The sequence below is a fragment of the Triticum aestivum genome, chromosome 3B (assembly GCF_018294505.1).
Source record: "Triticum aestivum cultivar Chinese Spring chromosome 3B, IWGSC CS RefSeq v2.1, whole genome shotgun sequence".
Lineage (NCBI taxonomy): Eukaryota > Viridiplantae > Streptophyta > Magnoliopsida > Poales > Poaceae > Triticum > Triticum aestivum.
The window spans coordinates 543,387,179-543,399,655 of NC_057801.1; the positions used below are offsets into that span (position 1 = coordinate 543,387,179).

Genomic DNA, 12,477 nt, shown 5'->3' on the forward strand with positions numbered 1-12,477 from the left:
GCGCGTCGCCCGGTCTTCACTGCGCCGCCCGTGAGGCATCAATGAAGGCTGACCATCGCGGCAGCGCGCGGCAGCTTTGGCATTGATTCGTCACGGGAAACGAGGCGATGAGGACGACGAAGCGGCAAGAAGAGAGGCGAGTCGCTGACGCGGCTGGCCTGCGGCTCTTTCGCGCCAAAAACGATTCGCCCGGCACCCCCGAGCATGCCGGGTTCGGGTTGGGTCCGCCGGCGCTAATTTCAGCCCGAGCCGGCGAAAAATGGGCTTCTGGGAACGCACTGGGCCGATTTATTCGCGCCGGCTATCGAAAAGTCGCCTGGAGGGCCTTGTTGGGGGCGCGGCTGAAGATGCTCTAACCCACTTCGTTACGAGTCCACTCCGACTGTACTCGCACGGACTGCAAATCGCCAATCTTCTTTTGTCGTTTTTGCGCGGCACCAGGCGATAGATAACCACATGCAGAGAGAATGGAACGAAGAAATAGCGCGCGCATAACTGAGGCGCAGACCTAGATCTGATCAACCACAGCGGGGAATTTCCATCAATCCTCAATTACACAACCTCTTTTCAGCACAGGAGATGGAACTTCTAGCCAGGCCAACAAATATATCATCAGAACTCACGGGTAAGCTGAAGCGCAATCATCATCTAATCTAACACGCAGCTAGTGCAAGACTCAATGCATAAATCGCCAAAGTTATACGAATCTGAGAACATCTAAACTAGAGAAATCGCCAGTAGGCAGCAAAAGATTGCAATATGGAGCTAAGCTATGTCACGAAAAGCTTTCCGCATTGATGCTGTACAGAGATGACCGGATCACTGCCTAACTGCAACCGCGACAACCTGGTTAGTACCTGCCAAAAAAATCAAGGGAAAAACCCAGCAGTTACATCTCTGAATCAGAAAGTGCACAATTTGATACTTTTTCAGTGCAAAAAATAGAACAGGCTGTACTACATGCTAACTTGAATTTCATGCAAAGACACCACACACACTTCATTGGTATTATTATTCTACTAGAGCGCTAAATTAACAACTGTTGTGCTGAGTGAAACTTGGTGGTATCGACACGTGGACAGACAGAAAAGGGGAAACACAAGGAAGCTAACTTCAGATGCACTCATCCCATTAGACAAGGATACAACAGATGGTAAATTGATAAAGAATAGAGCATTAGATCAATCACATAACCGCAGCATTTTTCGTTTTCAGCAGAATTTAAGCTCATCAGTGACACCAGCCCAACACGGTAATCTAAATCATCAATGGAGCTATTTATCATTACTGAAAACACCAATTGGACAAATTAGAAAGCGGCAAGTTTAGACTTGTCCAATGCCATTTGTCAAAATAGTATGATTCACCATGAGACTAAGCCCTAAGTTCCACTGCTCCCAGAAGCACCACAATTCAATGTAAAGATGCCAGTAGGTAAGTCTACTAATATAAGTGGATGCACAGTACATTGCAAATAGGCCAGATAAATCGAAAAAGTTTATTATGGAGTACCTCAAACTGTGTTCGTTTTCTTGCCAGCAAGAATGCGGGATATTTGGAGGCCTCTGCTGAAACCTTCATTGAACAGTACCCTTGTCTGCATTTCTTGAAATCCTGGCAACCAGGACAGCAATGCAACTGGTGCCATAACAATCACTCCAAGCAGTATCTCATACAAACGCGCCACAGAAATAACACTGCCCCACACCACAGTGGATTCGATGAATGGCCTGATCACCTGAGCAATGGAAATCAAGCCCCAGCCAGTAGGAATGAATGCCAAAAGTCCAGTGAAGATGTCAATGATTTGAAACTCAGTAAACTTCAGGAATAATATCAGCACCAGCACTCCCAGAATGATGATAGCAGTCTGGACAACCCGGTAGTAAAGATGTTGCTTTGCAGCATACGTGTCCCTGGTATAGGACATCAGGACAAAAACACCAAAGATCACTGCCACACATATCCAGGAAAGCAGATACACCGCAATACTTCTGCTTCCGTCTGCGATTTTGAGCTGGTATACAACCCCATACTGAAAAAAGAAGTATCTGAGATCTAACACTATCTCCAAAATCTTTCCCCAAAGGCCAGTAGTCCGCAGATGATCTTGCTCCTCATACCACCACACTTCCCAGCTGTGCTCAGCCTTAGAAAATATACCTCCTGGAAACCAGATCCAGGTCATGAAATCCTCGAAATCATACACGGTTTTCAACCAATCAAAGCCAGAAGGATTAAATGCAAATGGAGCCATGATCCAGGACACCACGAGAAACCAGCTAGATATCATCATGACTATGTAAACAAGTGTGTTCCTGGCAATCACACTGTGAGCGGCATACACGGTCAATATTATTCCGAGCTCTATAGCCTTTATGAAGTGGCTCCTAGCATATAGCCTGTAATTTTCAGCAAAACTCTTATGCTGCACAACAAAGCCACGGCCAGTAGCCCGATACTTTGCGCCACCATGAAGAATTGTTCGGCCATAGTAATGGCTTTTTGTTCCCATGGAAAATGTGTAGAAGACAGATGAAAAGTTCATCTGCATTGTGAAAAAATCCCAGACAGCAGGTAGAAAACCCAGTTCAAGAGAATTCTCTAAAATCATTGGCAGGGCAGTGAAGAATCCGAGCTGTATGACAAACTGCTGATTTAGCACAGCACCCAAGGCTTTGTTGTTAGTAGCATTAGCACTGCCCTGAATTCCAGCCTCCAGACCACTCAGAGCCAGATACAGGCGCCCCCAAACAAATGTGTAAACCGTCAAGACCACCAGCATTGTGTTGAAGTAGAATCCCACTGTTGTATAAAACACAGAAAGCATCCGGAAAAAATCAGTTCTATGACCCAGTCTGTACATATCCCTACTCAATGTCTGTTCACCATTGCCACTGGATACCTTAGCTTCAAACATCGATATCTGATTAAGCCCAACATCACGCCCCTTGCCAACCTGGATGTACTCATGGTGGCTAACATTTCCACCACGCAGGGTGCAGTTGAAACCTGCAAATATGTCCTCACTGATATTGATTACTCTCGATGCCTTACTTAAACCACCCCGGGTCAGAAACCAAAGGCGATCAAATACATCAGGATGCCCATAATGCATCCGAACCTTCAGTGGATTAGCTAGCACCCGCTGCCCAAGGGTAACAAAGCTTGTCTCTTGTGCAGACATGAACCAAGCAAGTGAAGAGACAGATCCAGTGAAAACATGTTCTCGAACTCCCAACAGGGTTGGCTTTTGGCTCCCATGATAATAGTTGTACTGTTGTAATAGATTGCGCATCTTGAGAGCCTCCTCAAAATAATTATCCTGGTTCATGTCAATTGTTTGCACTGCATCACCTCTTGTGAATATGATGGCATGGTTCTGGTTTTCAGGCTTACCTTCTCCAAGTTTCAGTGGGCCTGGCAACCTGATCCTGTATATCTCAACCTCTTTCTGCAAGTCCTGGTCAAATTTTACAAGGACAGAATAATATTGTATATCACCCATCTCGTGATGCACCTCATCAACATAAGCAACACGAAGGGCCTCATTTTTCTTCATAAGAGACAGGATATCTTCAGCACGTGGATCTTTCCCCTTTTTCTGGTTTCCGTATATCTGGCAAGCGACCACATAGGTGTACTTCATAAGAGCAGCACCATCTTCCTGGCCTTTAAACAACTGACTGACAGTGCTGGCTCCTCTGTTCAACCTCCTTTGAGTCCGTTGTTGCAAACCATTGTTCATAGGATACACATCATTTTCATGCCTAATGGAACCAAAGCTAGCCAGATGTTTTGTTCCTTCTGTAATGTCTATCTCAGAGGCAGTATCAAGAAAAGCAAGCATCTTGAGAGCCCTGTAATAGTACATCATTCCCCTAACAGTTCGTGATAAGGTCTGACCCCTATACGAGGCCCAAAGTCGGAGCTCCTGAAATTTCCCAGCCCAAATATCATCATCACTAACCATTCCCTCCCTCCTCATACGTTCTAAAAAGTTCGCCCAGTCATCTTCATAAATCTTCTGAAGATAAAACAAGATTGAGATTCCATCTTCATTTTCACGACGAAGCTGGTCCTTGTTGTACATGACGTCTTCGTTGTAATATGGAGTCAAAACACTGAATGCCACCATCTTCTCAACTGTGGGAGCACGAGGCATGTTCATGAATAGGGAGTTGCTGAAGAAAGCTATACGCCGCCTAGCCTCAGGGTTCTTTGGGACATTGTTCATGGAATCCCTGGATGTGAGGATCGTATGGAGGCGCCTCACCTGCTTGTAGAAGCTAAGATCATTCTCACCAGGGAATTTTACGGCATCCTCAAAGAGCAACCCAGATTCAGTCAACCTTGACGGTGCTAGCCCCTCTTGCCGGAGCTGTTCAATACCCTTCCTGGTCTTTGGAAAATCATGAACTGCAAGGACATAGAGAGTCTGCAAGGTGTTGACTATCTTGGTCTGATCTTTTTTTTCCTTCAGTAGCAGTTCCACTAAGGTGATTACAGATGAATGGATTTTAGGTAACAAGTCTAGCCTGTAGTATTCAGAGAATTTCCCGTATTCCATTGCGTTATCAAATGCAAGGAACAGCTGATTGACAATAACGTGCTCATCCGTCCTCTCCTCAATGATCTCCAGCAGCAACTGGCGTATGCTGTCATAAGCTTCAATCACAGCACATCGCCTGTACTCGATGCTAGATATCCTACCCCAGTGTGTCCTGTCATCAGCCACTAGCTCTTTTGCTTGACTGAGAGCAAGAAGCAGCTCATTGTTTAGCAGCAAGCACGGCCACCGCACCACACGAATTTTCCAAACAACTGGTGGAAGCTCAAGAAGCTCAACTTCCTTGTCACTAACAATGTCTTCTTCCCTAAATGTCAGAATGATCTCATTCCAAATCAGTGCAAATCTCTTTGCTTCGACCTCATTTGCTTCAATTTTCCTATATGGGCGGCCAAAACCGTATCTCAGCTTGAGCCGGTGAATCGCATCATACAGTTTACTCCGGATGCCACCATGCAACTTGTCCAGGTGCTCCTCTGGCATCAAATTGAACTGCATTGCACTTGCAAAAAACTGAAACCTCAACCGCAGCTGCTCAACACTGCGAATCTCCCCCAGATGCGAGAAAAGCCCGATAAGTGCCCCTGTAAGTGATGAGAAGACTGCATACCATATCTGGATATCCATGAGGTAAATGAGGACAACTGGGAGCCACAGGATGATTACAGCAATCCGCTCCGTGTGGGGCATGAACTCAAACCAGTTACGTCGGATGTCATGAAGGCTGAATATTGTCTTCGTGGGGGACACCATCGGCTTAATCTGGAGGAAGTAGCTGAAGCTAAACTTAGCAGCAAGAAGGCAGATCCAGAATAGAGAATACTTGATGTTATCTATTAGCCCCTCCCTCAGACCACGGCCTACAAATGTGCGTGTCTGGAACCACCAGGTGAGCACATATAGAATTCTCCAGTTGGTTTTCTCTGTAAAATTCCGAACCCAAGGAATGATGAACAGCACCAACGCAAGCACCTGTGGGATGACAAACACAGCAGCTGCTTCAAGGAAATTTAACACCCTGGTTTCGGCGGCGAAGGACCACCTGCGATCTCGCCACCGCTGATCCCACATCCGCACATAAAGCACGCTGAATGTGATAGTCCACCCTGCAGCAACAAACGCCTTGAGCACCATCCGTACAGAGATCAGCTTAGTCTCCCTCGACACAAGACTGTATTGAGTGCCCGCATCAAGCAACGCCTGCATAAAGCGCAGCCCAGCCCAGGTGATGAACACTGACAGCACCCGGACCTGGATGTCACGGTGCCTGAGGGTCTCCCATGGAATCCCGCTACCATTCCATGCAATGATCATCGCTGCCTGAAAGAACAGAATAAGCATAACCCATAACCGGTCAAAGCTGCGGTAGACATTCCAAAAAGACCGCTGCTCTACAAAACCAGTCTTCCCAACACGGCCAAGCTTCCCCGGCGGCACAAAGAAGCCCCTTGATGTATCCAGTGGCCACCGGAGCTTCTTGAAAACTCGCCGGCTCCAGAAGTACTCATTCACATCATCATAATTTCTCCACGCTGAGTGTGGCTTGGTCCCATTCCGGCTTGCTTCCACCTCGGCCTTGAGCACACTATAAATCGGAATGACAACACGGTTCAGGAAAGCCTCCTCACCGCACACAGCAGGGATTGCAAGGCGCCCTGTCTCAATATCGATAGAGCAGTCCATGACATGGCTGAGGTCGAGGGCCATGTAGTGGAAGATGTAGCAGAGGCACTCCGGCATGAACCTCAAATTGGCAGCCTCCCCCCAGATTAGCAGGTACAGCGCCGTGTAGAGGAGGTCCCTGCGGGTGTCGACGCCGACGGTGGCCGAAGCACCGGTCCGGCGGCCGGCGCTGGGCACGTGGACGTGCGGCCTCTGGCCGAGGTAGGCGCACCAGGCAGTGTAGTTCCTGAGGAGCTTCTTCCGGATGTTCCGGGCGACGGAGGAGTGGAGGACGTCGGCGGGGTGGTCGGCGGGCAGGGTGCCGCCGGCGCGGAGCTGGGCGTTGGCGAGGAGCAGCACGAGGTGCTCCCGCTGGTTGCGGACGTTGTGCAGCTGGAAGCCGAAGGTGGCGCCGAGCCAGTCGAAGAGGTCGGCGCGGTGGAAGTCCCAGGCGCGCATGAGCGGCGGCTGCGGGAGGTCCTCCGCGTGCGCCATCGACTCCACCGCCGCGCGCACCTCCGGGAACCGCAGCGACGGGTGCTGCCCGTGCATCACCACGTCCTGGATCGGGATGATGTTGTAGGACGCCTGGACCGGCGGCTGCTCCGCCGCCGCCGCGGCGGCGGCGGCGGGGGCGCGGCGGTTGCGCAGGTGGCTCATCCGTCTCACGCAGCTGCAAAACAGGAGGAGGCGTTAGTACTTACTAGTCACCATCATTTCCGGCGAATTAAGGTAGCGATCCGGAGGAGGCGCTCTACACACATGAGGCGGCGGCGGCGGCGAGGGAGGGGAAAATCATGCGACGTTTGTCTGGTTTCTCCGGCGTGGGGTTTGAGGGGTTTGCTTTGCTTTGCTTTGCTTCTGGGGTTTCCAACCACGACTGCTCGCTCGACTCGCTAGTGTTTCCGTGCGCTGTACTTTCCGGTGGGATAATGATGACGGCGATAAGAATGATGAATGAACGAGAGTTTGGTGATGTACTACAAACTCAACACTCAACAGCAGTTCTAAGTTCTGATCCTAGGTTTCGTCTCGGTGAAGCCATGGAGCCAACAGAATTGGCACTCGGCTGACTAGCTGTTTGGAAAATCTAGGGGATTAATTTTAGCGGATTCGCGTATAGATATCTTTGGGTGATCAATATAGGCGTGCATTAATTCTGCTGGAGAGCCGTTTCAGCCCATTTCCAGTACTAGCAGACGAGATGAGCGGAAAAAGGGCTGGAGGCGTGACAACTTTTGAATTGTGGGTGAGAAAGCACAAGAGCTTTTAATATTCGGAGATTTGGAGCCATATGGCATATGAGTCCATCGGACTTTTTTGTTTACTCCTATCCCACAATTGGAAACATTTGGCTACATGCCGCTCACGTGCGGTGTTCCCCCTTGCCACTGAAACAACCAGACCGCCAGCACCGGGGTGCAGCAGCAGCAGCCGCACATGTAGCCAAATGAATCAACATCAATATCTCGTTTGTTTATTTATCTTATTAAGATTAAGAGCAACGTGAAGCAATATCGCAAGGCTGAAGAAATTTATTAGAGGAGATAAAGGCGGAAGAAAATCCGAAAGTTCGTGGTGTAGAGTATCTGTCGCCGATGGCCAGCAACTGCTTTTGGGGGGAACCTGTGGTCGTGACACTTGTGTTTGGGGCATAATTTTTTGCTAGCTCCTTGTGTTTAAAGCCTCTAAGATCGACGCTTTCTGTTTTGCTTTCACCGGTCGCTGTTTGTGTTGTGCCGCACTAGAGAGCTACCAGTCAGACCTCCCCGCATTTCCCGTCAAAGCGAAAAGAGGCTCAGATAAAGACCAATTTGCCTTTCGTAATTTCTGGGCTCAAAACACGTCGTCTTTTTTGCCTGATGAAAGGGAAAAAAACTAGATCTAACTCGTTGCCTTTTTCTGCACAGCCCCCAAAGGCCATGTAATTTTTGTTTTTTCTGGTTTTACCCGATGATGAAAATCGAAAGTTTTCCCAAAAATGAATAAATTGGAAAACCACTAACGATAACTCCCCGCAATAAAAAAGACCACTAACGATAAGCTAGCACAAAACCCTAGCTATGGTGTGCCGTAGTACTAGACGTTACTACTAGGAGTACTAGTGAGTGACACTAGTTTTTTTACTCATCAGCCGCACGCCGCTGCTGGCTTGCGTCCTCTCCGTAGCTTGACGCCATGCCAAAAAGGTGCAACGCAGGCGATGGCAAGTGGACCCGCCACGTCTCAGTTCCATCAGAGGCGGCCATGTGCCGACAGATCAACGCGATACGGGCTAGCTGAACGACACTGAGACGTGGGGCCCGCAGGAGCACGCGGCGGGCCCTGGTAACCAGCAGAGGCTATAGGCGATATTTCCTTCCGGGAGATAAACTCGTCACTCGTCAGTCCCCGCTTGGTGAGGCCCCACGAGACGAGCAGCAACGGCATCATCAGCGGGAGAAAACTACGGGACTGCCACTGACTGAGCCCCGGCTCCGCTCGGCTCGGGCGACGGCGCGACCCGTTCGAGCTCGGCGAACCTCGACTGCGAACTGCTAACGGCGATCTACGGGAGCAGTAGTAAATTCCGGCACCAAGGTGTTCGCGGGGGAGGATTTAGAACTGTCACCTGATCAATCGACCGGCGGCGAGGAGCTGCCGCCCGCCGTCTCCGTCGAGACCCTCGGCTTCCGCTGCGGCGGCTCAATCTTCCCTTTCTTCTTCTTTATATCACAGCTGATACGAAAGGGATGGAAGACAAAATCTGGGAATCAAAATATGTATGCATAGGCAGAATTAGGAAGAAATTTTGGATAAGACCACGCAGGGAGGGGGAGAGAAGGAATCGCCGGAGCAGTCGAGATTGATTCATTACCCCAGGCGTTTGTTTGGCCTTCCTCGATCTCCCCTCTCCCGCTGCCGTTGTTGTGCCGCCTCCCGCTCGGCTTCTCACGAATGGCCACTTGCTCGGCGTTCCAGCCGCTAGCGCATTTGAGACGTTTCTCCCCTTCTCGCCCGCCGCGGGGGGAGGAGATGCTCTTGCGTGGGGCCGGGCCGTCACTCGGGAACTTTGGTTATTCTCTCCTAAACGCTGCACAAGTCCCAACTGTCCTCATCCAGTCTCTAACTCCTTTTTTTTTCGTTGGAATTTGGGTATCTTTATTCAACAAAAGCACACCTGGCACAGTCCGCCATGAGACTACCAACCAGGAACGAAGGTACATTATCTGTCCAAGCCTCGGTCACTTGCAGCGAACATGCTCGCTTGGCGCAAAGATGAGCCGGAAGGTTGGAAGATCTAGAAACATGTTGAATACTAAAAGAGTTAAAACTAAACGACAACTCCCCAATTTCCATAAGAATCGGTGCCACAACAGAACGTGAGTTGTGGCGAGTGTTCCAGAGGTCTACCACCTCCAGGTAGTCCGTCTCCATCACGACATCTTGCAAACCTCGGAGTGTAGCATATATCACACCGTCATGCAAAGAGAGCGCTTTGGCGATCAGAGGATCTGTGACGCCCGCGTGAGGCTTACACCATGCTCCAAGGAAGCCCGACGAAGAGCGAGCTACACCGCCCGCCCCTCCTTTCTCCAGACCGCTGTCAATTCCAGCATCGGTATTTATTTTCACACAAGCACCATCAGGGGGCGCCACCCATGCCCGGGAAGAGCCAAGGCCTTCTCCTTTGGTAGTTCCAATAGGGCCAGGTTCTCTTGGATGATCTTGAGTGCATTGGCCGGATTGGGTCCTTCTTCATCATGTGTCTGTTTGTTACGTGAATGCCAAATAATCCACATAACTGACACTATCTTCGCCCGGACCTGATCAGTGAACATTGGGTCACAAAGAATGTCTCGCGCCCATGTCTCAAGATGTAGTCAAGGTAACTTGAGATCAAACCACCGCTGAGCTTCATCCCAAAAACCCTTGGCATGCGGACAGTGTATAAGTGCATGCATTAGGTCCTCTTCCGCTGCCAAGCAGAGTTTGCACCGACTAATATCACGAATATGTCACCGGTGTAGTGTTTTCTCATTTGGTAGGATTCCCCGAATTACTCTCCACCAGAAAACACGAATCTTGGGTACTACATTGAGCTTCCACAAGCGATTCCACAACTATTGAAAGAACATGCGGTGCCCCCATGTTTGGTTTTGGTAATTGATGACAATCTCTATGGACTAATGGTTGTCTTGAGTTATATTTGAAGGATTTGTCCATAGGATTTTCTTGAAGTCCATGTGTTGGTTTCAAGGAGTTTATGAGTTGACCAAGGTGCTATTAAGGAATTATCCAAAGATTGGTCATGCGAGTGTTGAGCTTATTGCAAGCATGTCTTGAAGAAGAAGGTTGTGTGATCATTCATGTTTACCTTCAATACATCATCCAAATGAAGAGAGTTGCAAAGATTTAAGGTTGATCAAGACTAAGTCAATAGTGAATCAAGTTGATCAACTCACAAAGCATAGAAGATGTACCAAGAGGGATCAAGTGATCCCATGGTATGGTAAGCTTTGTCCATTGCACTTTGTGTACTAACCCATGGTCTATGTGAGAGTTCTATGTGGGGTTAGGTACGTATCCATGGGCTTGCATCAAGAGGAAGATATCATACAACCCATGGAAAGGATGACATCAAGTGGTGATCGTCATCAAGATTGCCGTGTGCAAGTTCAAGTGGAGCATCACGAAGAGATCAAGTTCTTGAATCTTGCCATCCATTGTGGTGTCAATGGACTTGTGAAGATGAGCCGAAGAGTGGCTCACCCATAGTGGACTATGGGGGAGCAATCATCTAGTCTTCATCGAGCCAACGCAATCAAGAAAGGTGGTCCATCTTGAGGGAGTCAAGATCGTCATCATCTAGCTCAAGTGGACCATGTGCAAGGCAGAGGTTTTCCCTTGATAGGTTTTCTATTTTACCGGTCTCATGGTGGTAGTAGGGAGACCGGGTTATATGATCGTTTGCCGTACTATCAAGGGGGGCTCTCAAGTTGGTAGCTTGATCGTATCGTTAGTAGAGAGCTCAAACCATTGCATCCTTGCATCATGTTTCTTGGTTCTTGTTTGATTCTCTTTGTGAGTCTTAGAGCTTATGGTCATCTTGATGACAAGCTTGAGTTCATCGAAAACGGAGTTCGCATGCGTCTTCTATGATGTTTTCGGTGTTGGAGGTTTTACCGGTCTTATCCAAGGAAGGGTTCTCACCATTTTATTATGGGCCTTTTCTCATTTGCTTCTTATTGATATTTCTATCAAGATTGTGTTATCCCTTGTTGCTAGCTTTCCAACAAACTTGGTTTCATCGAATCCGGAGCTCGTATGCGAAAGTTGTGGCTGTTTTGATATTGCTTGTTTTACATAGAGAGGTTGTACCGCCCCGTAGAGAGGTTGTACCGGTTGACCGGTACAACCGGTGTTTGGAGTGGTTGTACCGCTCCAGAATTGGTCCGGAGGTTGTACCGGCCATGTACCGCTCTACCACCGGACTAGTTTCTGTTTTGGAGCGGTTCTTGGGCGGTTGTTGACCGGTTTAACCGGTCTAACCGGTACTACCGGTTCCCCAGGCTGTTGTGCCGCTTAGAGCTTTTCCCAGGTTGGTTTTTCCTCTGCTTTGGCCGGTTGTACCGGTTCGTGCACCGGTTGTACCGGTCCTACAGGTTTCTGCACATAACGGGCAGATTCGTGGGGACCTATTTAAGGGAGTCTTCTTCCCCAATGGTTCCCCATCTCTTTAGCTCGTTTTTGCCCCCATTGTTGACTTTCTTCGAGCTTGCTAACTCTCAATCCCTCCATGGATTCTTGCTAGTTTTTGAGGGAAAAGAGAGAGGAGATCTAGATCCACATTTCCACCAATCACTTTCTCCTCTATGTGAGGGGAACCCCTTGGATCTAGTTCTTGGAGTTCTTGGTGTTCTCCTTCTTGTTCTTCCTCTCATTTTCCTCCCTAGCATTAGTTGCTTCGGTGGGATTTGAGAGAGAAGGACTTGGGCACTCCGTGTGCCCTTGCCATTGCATTTGGTGCATCGGTTTGAGTTCTCCACGGTGATACGTGGAAGTTACAAGTTGAGAAGCTTATTACTCTTGGATGCTTGGTGCCCTTGAGCTTGTTCCTCTTGGGTGCTTGGGCGCCCTAGACGGTTGGTGGTGTTCGGAGCTCAATCATTGTGGTGTAAAGCTTCGGGCAAGCGCCGGGGTCTCCAATTAGGTTGTGGAGATCGCCCCGAGCAATTTGACGGGTTCCGGTGACCGCCCCCAAT

The 12,477-nt window shown here is 49.0% G+C and overlaps 1 protein-coding gene and 1 non-coding gene across 4 annotated transcripts; both read right to left on the reverse strand.

The window, feature by feature from the left end:
• Positions 1-515: 515 nt before the first annotated feature.
• Positions 516-9,304, reverse strand: LOC123070812 (callose synthase 11). Of its 3 annotated transcripts, none has more exons than XM_044494158.1 (4): positions 9,090-9,304; positions 8,844-8,978; positions 1,513-6,905; positions 516-857 (listed from the first exon to the last, which is right to left on the reverse strand). In XM_044494158.1, exon 3 carries the CDS (start codon positions 6,890-6,892, stop codon positions 1,514-1,516), a length of 5,379 nt encoding a protein of 1,792 aa, XP_044350093.1. In that variant the 5' UTR covers positions 6,893-6,905; positions 8,844-8,978; positions 9,090-9,304; the 3' UTR covers positions 516-857; position 1,513. The 3 variants fall into 3 exon arrangements, with proteins under 3 accessions (XP_044350093.1, XP_044350092.1, XP_044350094.1); XM_044494157.1 differs by having other exon boundaries at positions 8,844-8,950; positions 9,090-9,297; XM_044494159.1 differs by lacking the exons at positions 8,844-8,978; positions 9,090-9,304 and adding an exon at positions 6,995-7,178.
• Positions 3,808-3,888, reverse strand: LOC123073084 (small nucleolar RNA J33). The gene has a single exon (XR_006435586.1). It is a non-coding gene; the product is annotated as a small nucleolar RNA J33 (small nucleolar RNA).
• Positions 9,305-12,477: the final 3,173 nt, after the last annotated feature.